This window comes from Protopterus annectens, chromosome 11.part0 (assembly GCF_019279795.1).
Source record: "Protopterus annectens isolate FY-2018-M chromosome 11.part0, PAN1.0, whole genome shotgun sequence".
Classification (NCBI taxonomy): Eukaryota; Metazoa; Chordata; order Ceratodontiformes; family Protopteridae; genus Protopterus; species Protopterus annectens.
In genome coordinates, this window is record NC_056745.1 from 1505647113 (window position 1) to 1505672753 (window position 25641).

Genomic DNA, 25641 nt, shown 5'->3' on the forward strand with positions numbered 1-25641 from the left:
GTGCCAGTACATTGAAAATGGATTGTTTTTTTGCTGAACAAAAGAGATTTATGTGGTGCGATTTTGGATTGAGTGCTTTGAGTGTTAGATGCCAAACGTCAACAAAAGTAAACACAACATCCTGGCTTAAGGCCAGAACAATCTATGCATTTAGCATCTTTGTCACTGGAGCAGCCAGATGAAGGAAATTGAGAGCAAGTCTTCATTTCTGACTCACCTACACAACGAAGGCAATCTGGTAAGCTGGATTGCTGAACCCCATTGTAATGTTGGGGCTCTACAGGCAGTATATGTTAAGGAGTGCCAACTCAACTGTATACTAGCTAGTTAGCCTGGTCATGCATGCAGGTACCTTAAAATGCAGCTACTGCAGTTCCATAACTGATCCAGAGACAGGAGGTAGGTATGAACCAGAGGCACCCATGACCATGGACCACCTGCTCTCAGGCAGTCATCTCTTACCTTCTGTTAGAATGAAGGGACTCATAGCACCTCTCATCCTCAGCAGATAATAAATGGATCACTAGAGTGCTCATCTTGGTCTGGGAAGAAAGAGATGGGGATCTAGCCCCCTTACAGGGAATGGATGGGTTAATTATGTGCTGGGAGAGGAGTACAAAGTAATTGTGAATGAAGGCAAAAAATATAAATGCCTGGCACATTGGCATGTGGATTTTGAGTTTGCACTTGCATAGTATGATGCATTTTTATTCTTTGCATACATCGTTTTTGCATTAACCTTCTCCAACATTAGGCATAGGACTACAATGTGGCTATAGAAACAGCAGCAGGCATAGGACTACAATGTGGCTACAGAAAGAGCATCAGGCATAGGACTACAATGTGGCTATAGAAACAGCATCAGGCATAGGACTACAATGTGGCTACAAAAAGAGCATCAGGCATAGGACTACAATGTGGCTACAGAAACAGCATCAGGCATATGACTACAGTGTGGCTATAGAAACAGCATCAAGCATAGGACTAAAATGTGGCTGCAGAAACAGCATGAGGCATAGGACTACAATGTGGCTACAGAAACAGCATCAGGCATAGGACTACAATGTGGCCACAGAAACAGCATCAGGCATAGGACTACAATGTGGCTACAGAAACGGCATCAGGCATAAAACTACAATGTAGCTACAGAAACAACATCAGGCATAGGACGACAATGTGGCTACAGAAACAGCATCAGGCATTGGACTACAATGTGGCTACAGAAACAACATCAGGCATAGGACTACAATGTTGCTACAGAAACAGCATCAGGCATAGGACTACAATGTGGCTACAGAAACAACATCAGGCATATGACTACAATGTGGCTAGAGAAACAGCATCAGGCATGGGACTACAATGTGGCTTCAGAAACAGCATCAGGCATAGGACTACAATGTGGCTACAGAAACAGCATCAGGCATAGGACTACAATGTGGCTACAGAAACAGAGTCAGGCATAGGACAACAAGGTGGCTACATAACCAGCATCAGGCATAGGACTACAATGTGGCTACAGCAACAACATCAGGCATAGGACTACAATGTGGCTGCAGAAACAGCATCAGACATAGGACTACAATGTGGCTGCAGAAACAGCATCAGACATAGGACTACAATGTGGCTACAGAAACAGCATCAGGCATAGGACTACAATGTGGCTACAGAAACAGCATCAGGCATAGGACTACAATGTGGCTACAGAAACAACATCAGACATAGGACTACAATGTGGCTACAGAAACAGCATCAGGCATTGGAATACAATGTGGCTACAGAAACAGCATCAGGCATAGGACTGCAATGTGGCTACAGAAACAGCATCAGGCATAGGACTACAATGTGGCCACATAAACAGCATCAGGCATAGGACTACAATGTGGCTACAGAAACAGCATCAGGCATAAAACTAAAATGTAGCTACAGAAACATCAGGCATAGGACAACAATGTGGCTACAGAAACAGCATCAGTCATAGAACTACAATGTGGCTACAGAAACAGCATCAGGCATAGGACTACATTGTGGCTACAGAAACAGCATCAGGCATAGGACTACATTGTGGCTACAGAAACAGCATCAGGCATAGGACTACAATGTGGCTACAGAAACAGCATCAAGCATAGAACTACAATGTGGCTGCAGAAACAGCATCAGGCATAGGACTACAATGTTTCTACAGAAACAGCATCAGGCAAAGGACTACAATGTGGCTACAGAAACAACATCAGGCATAGGACAACAATGTGGCTACAGAAATAGCATCAGGCATAGGACTACAATGTGGCTACAGCAACAGCATCAGGCATAGGACTACAATGTGGCTACAGAAACAGCATCCGGCATAGGACTGCAATGTGGCTACAGAAACAGCATCAGGCATAGGACTACAATGTGGCTAGAGAAACAGCATGCTGCTTTCCATTCTTTGCTACTTATTTATGCCCCAGATTGAATATACGGGTTACTTTTATGTCAGAAAGTGTGGTAGAATAATCGTAACTATCATACAGGGATTACAGGTTTTAAGTACACATTTCTTCTCTTGACTGCATATATATGAACAGAACTCTACTGCAAATTTTCTTTTAATAACTCCTATGCCCATATGATAAAGGTGTTTAATACATGCCTAGACTTTAGTTGTGGACAGCCCATTATATTCTTCTACAGCCTTCAGTGGCTGATAAGGCATCAGTATTCAGAAACCTGGTCAATTTGGGATGGTACCCTTCATAGAGTCCCACCCTCCAAATAACTCTCCTGGATGCAATGCTAGTCTTCTTCAGGGTGCATCCTCACACACACAAACACACACACAGACACACACACACACACACACACACACACACACACACACACACACACACACACACACCCGCACCTACACACATAGCCACCCAAACACTCATACATGTATGTGCACACACACATACAGTCACACACACACACACACACACACACACACATAGCCACCCAAACACTCATACATGTATGTGCACACACGTACATTCACAAACACACACACACACACACACTCACACACACACACACACACACACACACACACACACACACACACACACACACACACACACACCTTCACCTACACACATAGCCACCCATACAAACATACACTCACACACATCCACACACAAATACACACACTCATCCCTGGCATGTGTGCGATGTGCACACAAACACTCATACCTCATACATGTATGTGCACACACACACACACACACACACACACACACACACACACACACACACACACACACACACACACACACACACGCTGACAGTTGAGAAAACTGACAAATCTCTTACCAGTAATTTTAATTTTCTCTGTCAACACCTCTTTCTTTGAAAAGGCAGAAAATCAGAAGCCTTTTCGGAAACCCACAGAAGCACAAGCAAGCTATGAAAACTTAATATTGAAGGTATCTAAGTCAGGATATGTACCACATAATGAACCACAATGTGGCAGAAATGTTTCCTTCTTTATGATTTTTCTATATTTTGCTCCACAGCTACATAAATTTGCTGCAGAGAAAAACTGGTGCTACATTGTAGGTTTACTGTTAATGGTATTATAAATGGAACTCATACATCTCAGCATTACAACTGATCTCAAAAGAGTTTGTCTTACAAATCACTTAAAAGTATATATTTTCCTTAATAAATGGTTGAGTGTTAAAGCTGTTTTTTTCCACTTTTTCCTTCTCCAGATGTATATCCAGACAACAACACTGACAGTTTCCATGAGTTTAAGTGCTTCTGTTTCCTTGGGCATGCTGTACATGCCAAAGGTTTATATAATTATCTTTCACCCTGAGCAAAATGTGCAAAAAAGAAAGCGAAGCTTTAAAGCTGTTGTGACAGCAGCTACAATGTCAAGCAAGCTGACACAAAAAGGAAACGACCGGCCAAATGGAGAAGCAAAAACAGAACTCTGTGAAAGTCTTGAAACAAACAGTAAGTAACAAAGGGAGTCTGTGCTCTCTAATTGCAGGATTTTTACCACATGACTTCAAATGAATGAAGATGCATTTTATTTGCATTTGGTTTTAAACATTTAAATTCATTATGTTATCAGACTAGCACTGTTTCATTTCGAACGTCAGTTCTTATAGTACTGTTTTCAGTTAGACATGGTATGTAAAACAATATTAAATCATTTTGGTTATTATATTAGGATTCATTTTGTTTTCTGCTTTGCCACTGTTTTCATGTTAGCATATTGTTCATCTGTGAGCAGTCAAGGATGAATCTTTATGGGACTTAAAAGCATATTTTAAATTCAATGCATAACTTAATATGTTAAAAGCAATACAATTTAGCCTAACAAAGTACATCTCTATGATATCCCAGGAATTCATTACGTTCTTAGTGGAAACATATGGTTCATACACGAATGGTGTTTCCAATGCAATGTACCCATCTGCAATTCAGAAGCATGCCAGCCACGATGAGGTAAGACCTCATTATCACCTAATTACTACCGTGATGTCCAGATTGTGGTAGAAACCTGCTGCTCATGTAGGTAGTGGAATCCCTCCTCCAGTCACTCTCTTACAAACATGAACACACACACACACACAGACACACAGACACACACACACACACACACACACACACACACACACACACACACACACTTCAAAAATCTCTGTCCCTGTACCTGTCATTATCCTCCTGGAATACTTTAGTGTCATTACAGGGCGTATGTATTAGACTCCATTGCCTTATTCATTTGTGCCATTACAGCATGTGTGTATTAGACCCTGATGTCTGGAGTATTCCCCCACCCAATACCTGTTACACTGTCTGTGCCATTATGGCCCTTTAAATAGTCATCTGTGTGGTGTACTGCTTCTTGCCACCCCATCATCCATATGAAGTGTGTGACTTTACAGCACTTACCCATGGTGTCTGTTGATTCCTCTATTGTCTGATCGCTGTGCTACCATTGATGACAATACTGCACTTTAGAGTTTGACTGGCACCCCCCTCCATCCCCACTATGCTGGTTTGTGCCTTTCAGCACTTTTTGGAGTAATCCATGGCATCTAACTTAGCTCCCCATCCAACCAATCCCCACTTGTAGCATTGGTGCTATCAAGGCACTTAAAGCATTCACTGGTGTCAAGTGTATCTTCCCATCTCCCACTCACCATAATAACATCGGTGCAAGTAAAGCACCCCCCCATTGCCTGTAGTTATGTTAATGTTGATATGGTACTATGAACATCTCACCTTGGTGTACTGTGGTTCCCCCAAATCCCAATCCCTGTTTTGACATTGATGTTGTTATGACACTTTCAAAGTAAGCTCTGGTGTCTAATGGTTCTCCCAAAACATGTTCATCTTCATAACATGAGTAGATCCTATTGGCCATGTTTTCTACCATGATGTAGTGGAGATGGCCATGCCGATGGTATGGGTGAGAGAGAGAGCACATGGCTAATTAGCACATACCTTCAGCCCAGAATGCTTCATTAGCATTCAGCAAGGCCACATGGCAATTGCCTCATGGTGCTGCATTTCTTTGAGTTGGAGGTCTGTGCAGCACTAAGGATACATGCTGAATACTAAAAAGGTACTGCTAGGACATGGCCATCAGCGTGTCACAGTAAAAAGGTACTGCTAAGAGTACATGACAATTGGCATGTCACAGTAAAAAGGAACTGCTAAGAGTACATGGCCATCAGCATGTCACAGGAAAATGGTACTGCTACGAGTACATTGCCATCAGTGTGTCACAGTAAAAAGGTGCTGCTAAGAGGATATGGCCATCAGCATGTCAGGGTAAAAAGGCACTGCTAAGAGGACATGGCAATCGGTGTGTCACAGTAAAAGGTACTGCTAAGAGGATATGGCCATCAGCATGTCAGGGTAAAAAGGCACTGCTAAGAGGACATGGCAATCGGTGTGTCACAGTAAAAGGTACTGCTAAGAGGATATGGCCATCAGCATGTCAGGGTAAAAAGGCACTGCTAAGAGGACATGGCAATCGGTGTGTCACAGTAAAAGGTACTGCTAAGAGGATATGGCCATCAGCATGTCAGGGTAAAAAGGCACTGCTAAGAGGACATGGCCATCAGTGTGTCACAGTAAAAAGGTACTGCTAAGAGTACATGGCCATCAGCGTGTCACAGTAAAAAGGTGCTGCTAAGAGTACATGGCAATTGGCATATCACAGTAAAAAGGTACTGCTAAGAGGACATGGCCATCAGCGTGTCACAGTAAAAAGGTACTGCTAAGAGTACCTGGCAGTCAGCATGTCACAGTAAAAAGATACTTCTACGAGGATGTGGCCATCAGTGTACCACAATTAAAATGATTCTGCCAAGAGGAAATGGCAATCGGCATGTCACAGTGCATTTATGAATTCAACCCAAGTCATAGTTTTATAACATCTAAAGGTAATATGGGTACTTATGTGGTGTTATGTACTGTAATTATATAATATATACAGTATTAATATTTTCAGTCAACATTTTCATATCTGCTTAGTAGCATTACATACAGTGAATTGTCTGATGGAAGTTAACATCTGTAACTGCCCTACTGAGTCAATCAGCAGAAATGCAACTACACTCAACTGAAACAATATAATTCCAGTTTTCATCCCATTATTCTCCCTTCTTGAAAAAAAAAACAATGAGGTTTGAAAATTGTAAGCGCCATCAGACTTGGTTGCCCATCTTTAAAATAACTTAGCAGTATGGTGACTTACTCTTTCTGTGTACCAAATGACAATGCTGTGACAACTGAACAGGACCGGCCTTTGGTCAACTTGTGCCCTAGGCAAAAGGTCTACAAAAAGTACCCCTTATCACCACCCTATGCCCCTATCCTGGTCTACCTACCTCAGCCAGATAACTGGAAAAGCACCCTTGCTAGAGCAGCACCATAGGCGGCTGCCTAATTGGCCTATGTCTAAGGCTGGCTATGCAACTGAGTTCAGTAAATACAGCATGTTAAACACACATGAGGCCCCTGACTGATCTACTGATAACATTTCCTGTGGTTGTGATGTGTAGTAGTAATTATTCTGAACAATACCGCAATAAAACACATTTTACAACTGCCCCCCAAAGCCATTTATAATGAGGACTGTAAAGACAACTAGGGAGAGAGAAAAACCCATAATTCATATGCTTTAAAAATTTAAATTTCTGGTTATGTATTTATAATGAGGTTTGTAGAGACATAAGCAGACATTCCCAACAGTATGTTTTATCCTGAATTATACAAAATAATTAACAATGGTGCACTTTACACGGACTTATAGACCATAATTCTCAATTCCGAAGTTTATCCTGAATTATAAGAAATAATTCTTAATAGTGCATTTTATCATTGTGACACAGTGAATGGAGAAGCAAACTTCTCAAAAAAATATCATGAGTTGGAAATATAAATATTTTACTGATCCCATCTGTATTCCATTAATACAGTGCCTTTCAGCTAAATTTGTGAGCTAGGTTTTCAAAAGAATTTATTGATTTGCTCAGACCTATGAAGTAGAGTCCTTCGAAAAATGATGTTTTCCTCTATAGTAGTTTGTCTGGATCTCTGGAGTCCGCATTAGAGCCGTCATGTGACCATGTGGTGGATAAAGGTCATTCAGCTACAGCATAGAGCTTAGTGGTACATAGCTAATGATTGGGTATTAATACATAGTCTGTGAAAAGAATAAATGTGATGGCTCTCCTGTAGGTCAAAATCTGAATTATCATATTTTAGGGCACCTTTTTTACACACACATAATTATTTATACATATATATATATATATATATATATATATGTATATATAGAGGTATGTATATATACATATATATATATATATATATATATATATATATATATATATATATATATATACATACACACACACATGCACACACGCACACACACACGCACACACACACGCACACTCACACACACACACACACACACACACACACACACACACACACACACACACACACACACTCACACAACTAACACATTTAATGGCATTATTTATGCATGTACAAACAGAAATAAGCAAATATAAAGACAGCCACATACAAACAGAAAAATGTCAATCTCATTCAAAATACTATAACAACCTGTGTATTTCTTTTAACATTGCAGATTTAATATTGTGATATCAATGCCCAATTCATGTGGCTGAACGAAGACTCATTTGAAAACAATTAGACTCAACATTGTGAAATGCTTAGATAAACTAACCTAAAGCATTCCCAGCACATAAACATGTATGTGTGTGTGTGTGTGTGTGTGTGTGTGTGTGTGTGTGTGTGTGTGTGTGTGTGTGTGTGTGTGTGTGTCTGTGTGTGTGTGTGTCTGTATATCTATCTATATATATATATTATATACTTGTTATATTGAATGCTTAGTCAGTAGGGCTGTTTTGTTGCTGTAGGATGAAGGCACATCTTTAGTGGGATCTCCATATAGTGAGGACTGGGATTTTGCCCTTACACAAAGCTTTGTGATCTCAGAGTTCATGTAAATACAGAGCTCTGGAGCCCCAAACCCTAAGCAAAAAAAATGTCTCTTTTCTTTTTTTTTTTCTAAATTTTAGTTTTGCATGCATAGAGGCTCATGCTCATGCGTGCCAGTGTGATGGGTGTCCGCAGAAAGAGCTTCAAGTGTTAGTGCTTGATGCAGAGTATGCTGATGTAGTACATTAATGGTGCAGTGAACTGTAGCCATTATTTATATATATATATATATATATATATATAGATATATATTATTTATATTTTTATCTCTATATATAATACATGTGCATATGTACAGCTCTTGTTTGACCAAGCAAAAAAATCAAACGTCCACTGATTGAGCACAAATACTGAAAACCAAACTTACTGAAAAAATTGTTAACATTCTTTGCAAGGGGGCAAATCCCTCTACCTACCACCGATCCCTCTTGTAATTTATATAGTCATCAATCCTTCATGCGATTTGAAACTCAAATTGGAATAGTGGGACTTTGCTCGGTTCTTCTGAGTAATTCTGAATGGGAGGAAACCGTATACATAAACTTAGATCTGCTAGTTCTCTCCTCTCCTGCACTTTTACTAGCTTATTAGTCTAGCACTTTACCAGACTTCCTATAGCAAATATTGTAGCACACAAAGTGCTACCAGCACTAAATGTTCTACAAGGAAACAGCTCCAGTACTTATTATTAATGCCCACCCCTCCAGACATCTCTAAAGGTCAGTTCCCTGTGCTTTCTCCTATTAACCTGGAGAACATGGGCATCCTGTAGCAATGTAGCATCTGCCTCATGTACACTTCTTACCTCCCAACACTCAGACTTACTAGAGATGCACTTATATATCCAAATTGGAAGCTATGCATTCTCGAGCCAAGACCCGAATATCTGGTCAAGAGGAGAAAGTCAGCACTTGCACAACACCACATGGAACACATAGCCCTCCAGAACACAAACAAGCACTGCCTTCACTTAAAAACACAAACCACATACCCACCTTCATGAAGGCTCTCAATAAAAATCTACCCAAACAGCAGAGACTTCCAAGACGAAAACACACTGGACCATCACAATACAATACTAATTACGAGACACATAACTCTCTTAAACAGTGTGCCATTCAACCAAAGCCCCTAAGGCAAAACAGCATGCCCAACACATTAGTCATAGGTGACTCGATAGTGAGGCACACTGACGTCCCACTCAGTAGGTTGAATAAGGAGAAAGTAACAGTCAGCTGCCTGTCAGGTGCCAGGATCCACCACATAATGCATGCACTCAGGTCCTTCAACAATAGGTACTAATATGACTCTGTCATTGTACATGTGGGAGTGAATGACCTGAGACATACCTCCCTGGACTATATGAAAAGAGACATGGAGGAGCTCTCAGATTATGTAGCCCAGGCGGGTATGACCCTAGCACTCACATCATACTACCATCACACAGAATGATACTATGGTACAAGCAGAAAATGATTGATTTCAATAACTGGCTAAGTTTCTGGTGTCATTCTAAGAGTTTACAGTATCTGTCTGCCTGGGATGACATGACTGACAGACCTCGATGCTTTGCCAGAGATGGCCTGCATCTGTCACCCCTGGGCTTCCAGGTACTGGCCAAGGCTCTTTCCACCCCTATAGCACCTTTTTTAGGCGGTGTTCCAAAGAACAAATTACCACCATAACAGCTACAAACAAATGCAATCTGAGGGTCATGCTGCTCAATGCTAGAAGTCTAAATCTCAGAATGCACTCACTGGAAGCACTCCTTAAAATGGAGAACATCAACATTTGTGCTGTAGCAGAGATGTGTTTTAAAGCAGCAGAAAGCACCCCTGCATTACCAGGCTATAACTCATTCCACACCTTTCGGCCCCAGAACTTGGACCGAAGCTCCAAAGGTGGTGGTGTTTCCATATTCATAAAGGATGAGCAAACCTCCAGACTGGTGGCCCAACATAATGCATCAGAGATACTTTAGGTGCAGCTAACATTGGGTAAGACAGTAATTCAGGTCATAGCTTGCTATAGGTCCCCAACCACATCCCAAGACTCACAATCCACATTCCTAAGTGCTCTGGAGAATATTAGGGTCCAACTTAACACTTTCATACTGGGCGACTTCATCTACCCCACCATTAACTGGGAAAACTACTCATGCACCAATACACTTCCCAATGCTTCCTGGAATTCATTAATTCCAATTCCCTGGACAAGCTCATTCTTACCCCCACTAGAGGTAACATCATCCTTGACCTGGTCATTACTAATATGGGTGACCGTTACTCGACACCAATAGTCAACTCCTCCCTGGTTAGATCTGACCACAAACTAATCACATTGGAAATACACATCCCTGCCACCCCCCCACCCCTGCCCCGCAAAGGTAACCACCATGAAAAACTTCTCCAAAGCTAACTTTGGGCTTCTAAAAACAGAGGTGGCTAACTTCACAGCACCCATGCAAATGGGGAATACTTGCATGACCATCAAATCATATAACAATGCATTTTATGAACACGTACACAAATGCATGGATCTCGCCATACCCAATAGAACCAAGACACTTTCCTCCAAAAAAAGGAAGCCAATCTGGTGGTCACCTACTATACACAAACTCTACAATAGAATGACGAAACTGATGCAGAACACGGTGAAATCCCAAGACAGGAAAAACTCCCTTATCAGCCTCAACAAAAAGTTGAGATCCCTCATCAAATCCTCTAAAGTTGCTATGAAAGCAATATTGCAGCAGATATTAAAGGCAACCACAAGGCCTTTTGTAGTTATGTAAATAATCTCCACGGTAATATGGTAATACCCAAATTTGCTCTGAGCTGCTGCACAATGGTACCTCCTATATGGAGCCAACAGATATTGGCAATATACTGGCCAATAGATTTAGTGCCGACTTTATCCCTCTTCCCCTCCAAAAGACCAATCACAATACCAGTAGATGGCCAGGCACCCAGTATTACTGCTGCACAGGTTAAAACAGCCCTGTCCAAGGCCAAGAATACAGCTTCTATGGGATCTGGCAATATCCCTGGCTGTGTTCTACATGAACTACAGAGTGAACTGGCACCTCACCTGTGCACCCTGTTCAATCACGGCCTCACCTCTGGGTCTGTCCCTACCAAACAGCGCACTGCTACAGTCATCCCTCTCCACAAAGGAGGAGCAATTATCTGGGAACTATCGCCCCATTGGCCTGATGAGTCTGATATGCAGAGCTATGGAACAGATCATCAATGGCCTAATAAACAAGGATATAGGGAATCTCCAAACTCGATCCCACACAGTTTGGTTTTATGAAGGGTAGATCATGCCTGCTCAACCTGGTTGACTTCTTTATGTCAGTCACCAGAGCTGTGGATGAAGGCAAGGTGATGCATACAGCTTACCTTCTTCTGGCCTAAGCCTTTGATACCATTCCCCACTCAGGAATCATAGAAAAACTCACTAAGCTAGGCATCAACCCATATATCACTAGGTAGGTTGCAAACTGGCTCACAGATAGAAGCCACAATGTGAAAGTAGCTGACTCTAAGTCAGAATGCTGACCAGTCATGAGTGGAGTCCCGCAGGCTTTGGTCCTGGGTCCTCTTCTGTTTGGTATCTACTTCTCTGAAGTCCAGGCCAACATGAAGGCACTCTGGCTGACAAAGTTCATAGACAATTACAAGTTGGGGGCTATTATTAACTCCCCAAGTGATGTTGACATTCTACAGAAAGGCCTCACTGAGACCAGCGATTGGTTTCAGAACCATGGCCTTAAGCTCAATACCAAGTGTTGCCATCCCCTTTGGGAAAAACCCGCTTCCCATGAATTACCACATCAATGGTAATCCACTGAACATAGACGGTGTTATAAGAGATCTGGGAATACATGTTGACAGCAACCTCTCCTTTGATCACCACATTGCCACTGTGACCAGAAATACCTTCTATGTGGCACACTTCATTACTAAGGGTTTTGCATCCAGGAAGAAAGAGGTCATTGTCTCCCTCTACTCTTCCCTCATTAGGCCAATCATTGAGTACAATGCCCCATTTGGCATGCACCTCACTAGACACCTGCAGCAACTGGAGAGGCCACAAAAGTACCTCACAAAGAGGATCTTAGGCCTTAAACACTTTTCCTATATGGACAGACTCAAAAAACTCCAACTATTCTCTGTCTCATATCGGCTACTTAGAACCAATCTCTGCTTGACTTACAAAGCCATGTCTGACTCAACTCTGTTAGAAATGCTACATCCAAAGAAATCCCAATCCCTCCACACCACACACTCCAGAGACCTCAACCTCATTACCACAATCACCAGAACATGCTGGAAGGGCAGGTTCATAACCCAAAGACTGCCCTTGTTATAGAATAGACTTCTCATACATGTCAAGCAGAGCACCTCACTGGCGCTCTTCAACAGAAATTTTGATAAGTGGATGGGAAACAGAAAATTCACCTCAGGGATCACTTCAGTGGCTCTACTCGACAGAGGCACTGGGAACTAAGCTTGGGTGGCACAGTGTCAGGGTAATCCTATGAACTAGGCTTGTAAAGGCTCCAGGGCCATTAGCTTAGTACACACCTATAAACCTATGAACCTGTATGGATAAAATTTGGTTCCCTACTGAAATGGGGGCACTCAAAACGTTGAGTGCCAAAAATCCCCCCAAAAAATAAATAAATAAAGATGAGTGATTCTCAAAAGTAGCTCTTCTCCTTAAAACTTGTGGAGGGAGCAAGTCCCCCAACACCCCACCATATGGGGAAAGTCCCCCATACCCCCCCGTAACTTATGCACACACATAAATATATGTATATGTATATGCATAGGCACACAGACACACACACATATGTGTGTGTGTGTGTATGTGTGTATATGTGTGTGTGTGTGTGTGTGTGTGTGTGTGTGTGTGTGTGTGTGTGTGTGTGTGTGTGTGTGTGTATATATATATATGTGTGTATATATATATATATATATATATATATATTATATTATATTTATATATTTCAACTCCAAGTTCATCATACATTGGAGAAAAGGGAAGATTCTGAAAAATTGCATCTCAGACTTAGTAAATGTAAGTCCATAATTTCAGCCATTCCGTCTCCAGTTTTCAGGAATTGCACTAGCAGGACCTCACATTTCAAAGAGTTACCATCAAATTCACTTACAGCCATACTGTAACATTTGCTAGCTATAAAATCTACAGATGTAGAAGAACTCACCTGAGAGACTTGGACAACACTGCTGGTCAGATGCGTGTGGCAGAGGTGTCCTGAGCCAAAAGCTGATTTTCTCACATGATATGAGATGGTCAGATGTTGCCATGACTACCTACTATGGCTAACAGCAGTCTATGTGACCAGGGAGCCTATTCCCTTTTTTGCAAGGTTAAAATCGAGCCTTGGATTTGTCCCAGAACACGGCACAAAGGAATATTATTTAGCAATTATCTTGCAGCTTCCAGAAGTGAAAAAAAGGCTGTATTTTCCTTCTTCACTCTTTATAGAAAATGATTTTTTGTTGTTTTAGGTTTGGATAAATGTCTTTCAAGACCAAACAACTGTCTTAAACAAAAAGGAGAAAAAGAAGAAGTAGCCCTGTTTCAGTACTTCTAAGTGGTTTGTGTGATTTTCTTTTGTATAAACCAAATTGCTTGAACACATAGAGAGTTCAATTCCAAGTGGATTTAATGCAGCTCTTGGTAGATGACAACAAGTAAATGAAGTATGCATTTTCATTCTACCTGAATAGAACAGTTATAGTTTACATAAATCTAATGGCACGTATACATCCTGACTTTTCTACAGCTACAAAAATATTTATCTCATGACAGGTACAACACATTTGTGATGTATAGACTTGAGATAAAATGCAGTGTGTGATGTACTATGCATTGACACATCTGGCAGAAAAAGCAAAACAGGATCATGTTGTATATTTTAATCTGATGTTGCTAATCTTCATTCATTCCTTACTGATGGGTTATAGGTTCCATCCTCTGAACCATGCTAGCCAATATCAAGTTCATGTCAGCCAACAAACTCTTGAGCCAAGGTCCTACCCAGAATGCTCTTCTCCCTGTTACCTCAGATCTCATTTGCCACGTTGCTGTACAGCTGTGTCAAGCCACTCTTTCAGTTAATTGTCTAATTTTTGAAAGTTTTATACATTGTTCTTACTTTAAATATTTTCAGATAGTTTCTACTAATATTTCCCTACCCTATCATGTACTTTAGAGTCTCCCTTTTGTCTTTCCCTTTATTACCCTTTTTCTTACCTTTGAGGTAAGTCTTCATTACCATCATTGGTAATCTTTCCTTTCCTCTTCTTACCCTGTTGGGTAGCTTTTCCTCCTCCTTTTGGTGCTGTTCTTCTTCTCCACATCATTATGTCGGATAAGAAAAGTAGTATTGGTTTCAAACAGTGTAATAATTGCAGCCGTATGTTACCACTTTCTGATGACCATGAGTTATGTGTCTACTGTCTGAATGTCTCCCACCTTACTGTGGATCCCCCCCTGTGAGATTTGTAAACATTTTTCAACCAGGACTCAACCAGAGGAAGAATAAATTAATACTGAAAGGTCTTCTTAAATCTCTTTTTTCTGAGGCTATTTCTGGGACAGAGGGCTCACCCCCTCCTATTAAACCCTGTAAGAAGCATTGTTCCTCTTCATCATTGAGGTCACTCCCTTCTTCTCCCTCTGGAGATTGTAGGGATTTGACTCACAAGAAGGTGAATTTGATTATTAATTTGGTGTTGCCACCTGTGACCCTGTTGGCTCCAGGCTTGTCACCACCCCAAATGATTGTGGCTCCAACCATGTCTTCCTTATCGACACTGGCACCGGAGTTCCCAGTGCAGACAACTATGGATCCGACAGTTCCTTCGCAGCCCTTACCGGCACCATCCATGCAGGTACAGTCCCCTTTAGCACCGTTGGTACAATCCCCTTTGGATCCAAGTATGACTTTTCTGTATACCATGGTGCAGAAATTTTCGGCACCGACATGTTCTTCGGTACAGTCCTTCTAGGCACTATCCTTATTACAGGTGCAGACACTTTCCTCGACAGCACCGTACCCATCATGGCAGACTTTTGCCTTTATGGTGCAGACACCTTCAAATACTATGGCATTGACGTCCTTGGTGCAGACTACTTCCACACCATTATCTTTGGTGCAGACATCCTCGGTTCCAAGCTATGCACCTCTTGAATTAGCAAGGACCAAGTATTCTCTTTACTTGGATCCATTTGCTGGTAGTCAATATAGTCCTTTTCTAGAAAGGACAGAATCGCCATCAGCTTTCTCCATGAGGTCAACCAAGAGTCTCTTTGAACAAGATGTGTTGTGGCTTGTTGACCAGTTGTTTGTGGCCAGAGGTCTCTCTCACACATTGATGTCCATGTTCCCTCCTTCATATGAGTGTATATCTCCTCAAACTGCAATGTACACTCCTCCTTTGACTTCTACCCAAGTTTTGAAGCAAGCCTATTACTCTGACAGTAGCTTCTCTTCCTCCGACTCCAATAGTGGATCTCACTTTGGAACCAGAGTCGTCCTTGTGGCCCTCGGTGCACTGAGCATTGGGCTCTTCTCAGAACAGTGGTTGTCCCGTGGGGGAGAGCATTCCTGATTCCAAGCCAATTTTGTCTATGGCACCCTCCAGGGATCCACTCTTTTTCACGGTTCATGGCCCTCTTGAGACTCCTGGTCTGGGTGGGCTCATTGGGGCAGGATGTGACCTCATTTCTGAGGTTGTTGTGATCAGTTCAGGGATCCCATCCCTCCTTGGGCAGGCCAGACTTCCAGGCCATGGAGAGGGCACTTGCCTCTGCTGGCAAACCCCACATGTCAGAGTCCTGTCCCCCCTCTGTACACAACTGTCACAAGCCACAACCACCAGACACCGGGCACAAGGGCCTCAAGTTTCTCCTCCTCAGGAGACCCCCTCTTTGCAGTCTTCCCCAGAACATTCAACTGAGGAAGTTCCCCACAAACCATCATGCAAGAGGAAGCACATGGACTCCCCTGAGGAGTCTTGACTGAAGATATAGATTTTGATGATGGGGAAGGGTCCCCATGGTCAACCTCTGATGAGGTGTCCTCGAGATCCTTAGGCAGAGGGGTGACTGGAAGTCTTCTAATCCTTCCTCTGAGGAATCTGTATTCCTGCAGGCTTTTCATGCCCAGCCCCCTACCTCCTGGGTCACCTCAATGGCTGATGAGCTTGTCCAGCCCATCGTCCAGTGAGTATGGAAGGCTCCTGACACCCTGGAAGTGATACCAAGGAGACTGGATAAATATTATCGCCCCAGCTGAACATCCACATTGGTCATGAGGTCTTCCAGTAGATGCTATGGTGGCGCCAGCTGCAACTATGAAGGATCTGGTAGAAGAGAGCCCAACTGTCCATCTATCCCACAAGGAGTCCCAGGCGATAGACAGACTAGGGACACATGTGTTTGCTTCATCAACCTTCGCCGTAAGGTCTTTAAACTACTTGGCACACTTTACCAGGCTTAAGAGGGATCTTATTAACCAGCTCTCTGAAACCTTGCTAGGAGCTGTTTCTGATGAGGTCCGTGACAATGTGGCTTTTCAGATAGCCACCTAGAGTCCATTTCTAACTCTTCCATGCATCTTATTTCTCATGCAATGGAAGGGGTAGCTAGAGCGGCAGGCATGGGTATAGTCACCAGACGGCATGCCTGGAGGCGCCTTTGCAACTTCATGGACTCCTTTAAGGCTTCGTTTATGAATGCCCTCATCAAGACCACTTCTTTGTTTGGCCCTAAAGTTAAAGATATGCTGGCAAGGTGTGAACAAGATGGCAAGACCCTGTCTGCTATTGATGCTAGATATTCCACTCCTCAGCGATTTTACTTCAGAAATCAGAGGAGTGGGAAGGTACCACAGGAAATCACAGGGCTATTTCCAGAATGCACATGTTGAATTCTCCCCTAGAGGCAGAGGGGGGAAACTCCAATGGAAGATGCCCCTTTTTGGGCAGAGGAGGACTACGAAACCGGGGTTCCAGAGATTCCTTCTCTGGCCATCCGTGTCAGCGATCCTGAAGCATTGCCCAACTGCTCACCTCTGGAAGCGGTCAGGGGTCATTTTTCCTTGTACCCTGCTGCCTGCCAAAATATAACCACCAACTCTTGAGTAAAATGGATAATATCCAGAAGCTATGACATCCCCTTCCAACTTTGTCCAATCTCATCAAGAGTATTTCCCGATGTTTCACCCAGTCAAAGGGAAGCAGCAGCACACAAAATCCAAAAGCTGCTACAAAAAAGAGTCATCCAGATGGTTTCTTTTTAGTGCCTTAAAAGACAGGGGACTGGAGACCAATTCTGGATCTCAGCACACTAAACAAATTTGTAAAAACAGAGAAATTCTGCATGGTCAGGATTCAATCTATCCTTCTTCTTCTTCTGGAAGAAGATGATTGGATGTGCTCTGTAGATCTTCAAGATGCATCTTACCACATAAAAATGAACATACTCTCAAGAGGATACCTCTGCTTCTGCATAGGAGCCAGTCACTACCAATTTTGAGCTCTGCCCTTCGGTGTCTCTACAGCCCCCAGAGTTTTCACCAAATGCATGGCAGTGGTTTTCGCTGACTTGTGATGTCAAGGATTTCAGACATTTCCATATCTAGACAACTGGCTCCTCACCGCCCCCACCAAGCATCTAATGGAAGAAGCCCTGCGCTACACTCTTCTAACAGCTCAGAGCCTGAGAATCACTATAAACTGGGAGAAATCCAATACGAACCCAACTCAGTCTTTGGTATTTATAGGGGTACTGTTGGTACTGTTGGACATGAGAAATTGCACAGCATCCCTTCCAGACCACAGGCTTCAAAGAATAAGGCAACAGGTTCAACGACTGCCCTGTCCCCACAAATCTCCCGCTCGATCTATACTCCAACTTTTGGGGTCAATGCCAGCCTCAGTCATCATTGTTCCTCTAGCCATATTCCACATGAGGCTCATTCAGTGGCTACTTCTCACTCAGTGGTACCCTCTACAACATCCTTTGTCTTTTCAGATAAGTGTAACTCAGAAATGCAAGCAAGATTTACACTGGTGGACATTTCAAAATCCCCAATAATGGTGTCACCCATTCAACCCCCCATCAACTGATAGCCACGATGACCATGGATTCCTTCCTGATGGAGTGGGGGGAGGACTATGTCTGGGGAAACTTGGTCCAAAGCATCTGGTCGGAGACAGAGGCCCTTTTACATATCAATGTCTTGGAACTGAGAGCGGTGCTACTAGCATAGCAAGCATTTCATTCCATCCTTCCATAAGGGACTATTGTGATCTAATCAGACAACATGTCAGTGGTCAGGTACATCAACAAACAAGGGGGCACCAGATCTTACCCATCATGCCAAGAGGCCTTGAGACTATGGCAATGGGTGATAGCTTACAACCGTTTTCTAATTGCAATGCATATTCCCGGGAGCTCCAACGTGATAGTGGACAAATTGAGCTGGTGCTTTCTGCAACCTCACGAGTGGTCCCTCAATCCTATGATAGCAGCAAGAATATTAACTGCTGGGGCCAGCTTTGCTGTGACCTATTTGCCTCCCCAACCAATTACAAGTGCAGCAACTATTTTGGCCTAACCCCCCTCGGGGACAGTCACTGAGAGACACACTAGTCCACGCTTGGCCCTCGGGTCTACTTTATGCTTATCCTCCTCTTCTCCTCAATTTCTGAAGAAAGCACAACAGTTGAAGAACAAAGTGATTCTCATTCCTCTATATTGGCCTCGACAAGTCTGGTTTCCCTTCCTCTGGCCTCACCTGCTAGATCAACCATGAGTCCTCAGTCCATCCCCACCATTGATCTCCCATCTCCAGGGTCTGACTCACCCCAATCTAACAACCTGAAACTGACAGCTTGGTTTCTCCACTTCCAACAATTGCCAGGCATGAAACCCTATTGGCTTCTGTGCACAATATTCTTATTGTATCTCATAAATCGTCCACCAGACTAATCTATCTTAATAAATGGAAAAGATTTTCTTTATGGGCAGCAAATAAACTATTATACCCCTTGTCATCCCAATTTCCAATGGTTTTGGATTACTTATCAAATCTTTTCCACTCTGGGGTGTCTGCCTCTACTATTTGTGTGGATTTAGCTGCCATCTCAGATTTCCACATTGGTTTTCAGGATGCTTCGCTTATGTCACATAGACTCTGTGAAACATTCTTGAAGGGGGTTCTCCACTTAAAACCTCTCTTTAGAGAACCAGTACAACCCTGGGATTTGGCCTTGGTTCTGCAAGCTCTAACAACTCCTCCCTTTAAACCTGCATCTTCATATGATGTAAAATATCTCTCTTGGAAAACTTTGTTTCTGACAGCAATCACATCTGCCAGACGATTGTCAGAACTTCAGGCCTTATGCATCAAAAGTCCCTATCTTATCTTCCATAAGGATAGGGTATCACTGAGAGCTAATTCTACCTTTTTGCAAAAGTGGTGTCAGAGCAGTCTAGCAACCAATCTATTGACCTTCCAGTATTCTTTCCTAACCACTCTAACAAGGGAGAGTATTGTCAGCACTCCTTGGATGTTCATAGGCAAATACGATTTTATCTGGACAGAACAAAATCTACCCATAAATCAGACCAACTATTCCTGGCTTTTTCTGGACCAAGACAAGGTCATCCTGTCTCAAAGTTACATTGGCTTCATGGTTGAGAAATTGTATTACCTTTATCTACAACAAAAACAAGGTCTCCTTGTCTCACAGTGTGAAAGCACATTCTACAAGGTTTATGGCAACTTCAGCAGCTTTTCATGCTAAGGCTTCCCTCAATGAGATTTGCTCAGCTGTGACTTGGGCCTAACCTCATACCTTTGTTCTTCATTACAAATTGGACTTGGCCTCCAAAGGTAATGCTTCTTTTGGCTCCATGGTGGTCAGGAATATCCTTCCATGAGGGCCACCCAGGGACACAGGTAGCTGGGACTTTGTCCCATCAGTAAGGAATGAACGAAGATTGACAAAATCAGATAAAGAAGTTATGTCTTACCATAACATTCCATTTATGGTGTTGATCTTTGTTCATTCATTACTTCCCACCCTCCGGCCCCCATCCGGAGTTTCCTGGTTGATCTCATATACTAATTTATTGTAGGTCTGTTATAACCAGAGGTAGCCTCTACTTTTATCTATCAACTTGCAAACTCGATCTGAGGTAACAGGGAGCCGAGCATTCTGGGTAGGCCTTGGCTCAAGAGTTTTTTGGCTGACGTGAGTTTGATATTTGGCTGGCTCGGTTCCAAGGACAGAACCGATAACCCATCAGTAATGAATGAAAGAAAATCAACAACACAGATGGAACGTTATGGTAAGACATGACAACAACACAGATGGAACGTTATGGTAAGACATGACAACAACACAGATGGAACGTTATGGTAAGACATGAAAACAACACAGATGGAACATTATGGTCAGACATGACAACAACACAGATGGAACGTTATGGTAAGACATGACAACAACACAGATGGAACATTATGGTAAGACATGACAACACAGATGGAACGTTATGGTAAGACATGACAACAACACAGATGGAACGTTATGGTAAGACATGACAACAACACAGATGGAACATTATGGTAAGACATAACAACAACACAGATGGAACGTTATGGTAAGACATGACTTCTCTTTTTGTACCAATTCAGATGCCATTCTGGGACTATGTAAGGCACGGATGGGATTCACTTTGGATCAACATGGTCAGTGCTCTAGGCAATGTCAGGAGGTCAGTATCAAACTTGTTGAGAGTGTATATCAGAAAGATACCAAAGAACACATCGCTTGGATGATACAGATTCTAAGAGATCCTGACAGAAGGCTCAAAGCACAGCAAAAGTATTTAGCTAAAGGTAGAAGAAACAAATTATCAATGGATTGTAATACAACAAGACATATTCTTGATACAAAGCAGAAGAAGGGCTAAGGTCTGTGAGGTTACAAGAGGAAATAACATTTTAGCAATGACAAAAAATGTTTCATAAGATTCATTAAGGTGCTAGGGTCCCACTCTGAATCAGTGGAGCATAACTCTACAAACATGTTATACAGATTAGAAATTGGCAATGGTGGAAGTGATAGTTATAAAATGAAACCACTAAACAGAAGACATACTTAGTGAACTAAATTAATTGCACATTTGACGGCTATGTTTAGAATATAAGCCTACATTCTTTTTGTAGTGCTAGTCATTTCATTTCTAGGACAATCAGTTTTCTGTTTTTCATAAACTATAATTTTTTTAACTAAACTGAAAAGGCAGATCGTAGTCAAATGTTTCACCTTCAAAATCTTACAGATTACACAATTACAATACATTTTGAAACAACCTAGTTGACCAACAATGACGTTCATGAAAGTAAATTCCATTCTTGCTCATAGAGAATAAATAGGCCAAGTCAGCTGCATTACAAACAATAATTTGAGTGATGATAGCTCCGGACATTAACAATAATAGCAGCATTTAATAATAATAATCTATCCTTTATTGTCTTTATTTTGTCAGGCAGGTTAGTCTTACTCTGGGTATCCTGTTTTCAGATTAGGCCATGAAAAACTCATCTCATCATTGAAATTTGAAGTTGAATCTTGGCATCTATTTTGAGTAATTATTTTGCTATGACCATACAGATCTGATCATAATTCTTTGTAGTACAAGGAACTTTACTCATACCAATGTATTATGAGTCAACTGAAAAAAATAAATGTAGGAGAGCAAAGTGTTGTAAAACTTTTAAAACTATAGTGTGTTTTCATCTGCACAAAGACAGCCAAAAGGCAAATGCACTCCTGATGTTGCAACAGATTTAAAGGCAGTATGTGTGTGTGCGTGTGCGTGTGTGTGTGTGTGTGTATGTGTGTGTGTGTGTGTGTGTGTGTGTATGTGCATGCATATGTATGTGTGTGTGTGTGTGTGTGTGTGTGTGTGTGTGTGTGTGTGTGTGTGTGTGTGTGTGTCCGTGTGTGTATGTGCATATGTATGTGGGTATGTGCATGTGTGCGTGTGTGTGCTTGTGTGCATGTGCTTGCATGTGTGTTTGCACGTGTGTGTGTGTGAGTGTATGTGTGCGTATGTGTGTGTGTGTGTGTGTGTGCGTGTGGGTATGTGCATATGTATGTGTGTGTATGTGTGTGTGTGTGTGTGTGTGTGTGTGTGTGTATGTGTGTGTGTGTGTATGAGAGGGTGTGTGCATGTGTGTGTGACGGTGTGGGCTGGTTTAATCTGAAAAGTATAATAGGACTGAAACTTGCGTAGCATAGATGACGATGATCTGGTCTCCATTTATAATCAACTTGTTATATGTCTGGGCATGGATGTCAACAAATTCACTTAGTGAGAGTAAAGCTCATAAGGTGACTCTTTGCAGCCATATCTCAAACATGTAATAAGGGTTATGAAAAGTGATACCTGATTATAATTCTTAAACAAAGAATAGAAAGGTGATCAGTCAGATAAGCCATTCAGTAAAAATTGGAGCCCAGTGGGATACATGTAAATGATCCCTTAAGGACATACAGAATTTCTGCTACATGGCTTCTGAACGCTCATGACTTTTTACTTTCTAAGTGTTAATGGATACATTCAAGCCAGTAAAGCCAAACGCAACTAACTGTGGACATGCACATTTTTGTCTTTTTAGTGGGTTCTTTTTCCCAATTTTGGAGTGAAATAGTGCCATCCTATGCATTGCAAAACTTCACTAGTATAAGAGAAACAAATGATAAGAATACATTTTTGGTAATTTTTTGTTGTGGTCACCATAAAATGAAAATATTGCTCATTTAAACTATTGACAATAAAAGTGAAAACAAAAAATTAACATTTTAAACAAACTACTACTACTATCATACACTAATAATGTGTCCATTTTTTTTTCATTTTATAGTATGCAATTGCATAATTTTAGTTTGTATCAAGTTATCAGTTTTAGCTATAGTAAACAAGTGCTAAGTGATAAAATGAATGACCATCTCAAGTAGTCAAGCATGAGGTATACAGAGTCAAAAGATCGTTCTGAAACAGATTGCTTTGTTAGGAAATGTAACTCTGGTAAACTTGTATCCGTATCTTGTGCTCTTTTTTCCTGTTTCATTGCAGTGTTATTTTACTATCTTTTCTTAGCTCTTAAACATTCTAGATTAGGACAAATTCTGTATTCCTTTTAGTATGACTTAGGACCTATTAGTAGCTTGTGAATTGTGGAAGAAGCTGAAATGGATATTTTGTTTAAAGTAGCAAAGAAAGGTTTTTTTTTTGTTTTATTTTGCTTTGATTTGGTTTTCCAAACAGCTGTTTGAACAGCCTTCTGTGAGGAAACGTGATATGTAATTGCACTTTTGATTTGTCCACTTTGTCAGTTTAACTTGCTAGGCCCCTCCCACTCTTACAAGTTCATATAATGAAGCCCATCCCGTTTCTATAAACATCATTAACCTTTTATTCATATCTTCTTCCCCACCCGCTGTCAACTGAGCACTCAGTTTTATCCTCTATCTAGTTTACTTTTAAAATCTTGATTTATTACAAGCACATAGTACTGCTCTCCATAGGAGATGTAAACAGATAACTCAGAATGCACAAACATTGTTAAAAAAATAACAAAACTTACTGATTTAGTTTGATAAAGATAAAACTAGGTTTTAACTTGTGCATTGTACATTAGTCACCTAGGAAATGTGCAAAATATGTTGTAATGATTCAATGAATTTTCTGCCAGTGTGCAATAAATGCGCATTTTGTTTTATCTGTTTTTCAGAGCACTATATACCAATCCAATAGGCAATATTAAATGTATATCTGAATGAGGTATTGCGTCTCTGCCTTTAAGGCCTGAGATATAGTTGAAAAGGGTCCTTCGATCAGAATGTTAAATAAATAAATACATACATACACACAAATAAATAAATAAAACATGTATATGCATTTTTTATTTTTTAGTAAGAATAATCTTCACTTAGACTAGGAATATAGGTCCTGCATTGTCTAGTGTTCAAAGATTTGAACATTTAGTTACATCAGACAATGTAGGAATTGCCAAATACTCTTTTGGAAAGGTCATTCATTGTTGACTAGACCTTTCATAACTACTGGATGTGTAAATCTATTCAAAATCATATGATTTAAGAAAAAGCACCCACCTGTGAAGATACAGATACACACCTTCGCCTACTTGGTGCTGCAGAATACACCTGTAAAAGCTTCATCTGTACAACATGAAACCATGAGTTTAGCAGATCTGGAAGCACATATACATAAAGCATTGCAAAGCCTTCTCACTAACCAAAATAAATCCCAGACATATAGTCACCTTAGCATGGAAGTAGATACCTCATTAAAACAAAACACATGTGGTTAAAACTGAACCAAATTTGACAAAGAAGCCCATCAGCCCATACTGTGACCCAGCAACCCTAAAATCATATTGACCACTGATGCCTCAGTTATGTGGAGATGGCACACATATATAACTGGACTTTAGAATCTCTATTGGCAACCAAACTTTTGATATGGCCATTGTTCTGATCAGAGTCAATAATCAATGGATTCCTAACTCTTGGATATAAACATCATAGTAAACCTGGGAAACTCAAATCTGCTTATTGAAACCTTCAATCATTTCATAGCATAATGCTACAGCTCTAGTCTGAAAAACACTATAGTACTAAATGCTACTATCCAGAATTATTTAAAGATACTACGTGTTACTTTTCTGTTGCTGTGAAGTGGAATAGAAAATATATGAGCTATAGTTTGGAAACGTCTTAGATGTCACTTTTAGGGGATGCTGTAAGAGATGACAGGAGCAAAGGATGTCATCCTGGGCACCAGACTCAACTTCTACACTTCTGAGCACACTTGCATATTCACTGTGACTTGTATCCATTCCACACAATCACCTAAAATACTCATCACCAGCATAGCCTCAGTGTGCACATGAGAGTGTGGTGTTAACCAATAACAATCCTCTGCATAACTACATGACATCTTTGAAAAAAAATGCACGCCTACCATACCTTC

General features: G+C 41.4%; 1 protein-coding gene across 2 annotated transcripts in view; it reads left to right on the forward strand.

Annotated features, from left to right (window-relative positions):
- Positions 1-25641, forward strand: part of GRM8 (glutamate metabotropic receptor 8) — a 2748719-nt gene that overhangs the window by 2604756 nt on the left and 118322 nt on the right. For both annotated transcript variants that reach the window (XM_044088805.1, XM_044088806.1), the window contains exon 8: positions 3732-3978. In XM_044088805.1, the coding sequence (XP_043944740.1) occupies positions 3732-3978 (247 nt within the window). The remainder of the gene's footprint in view (positions 1-3731; positions 3979-25641) is intronic.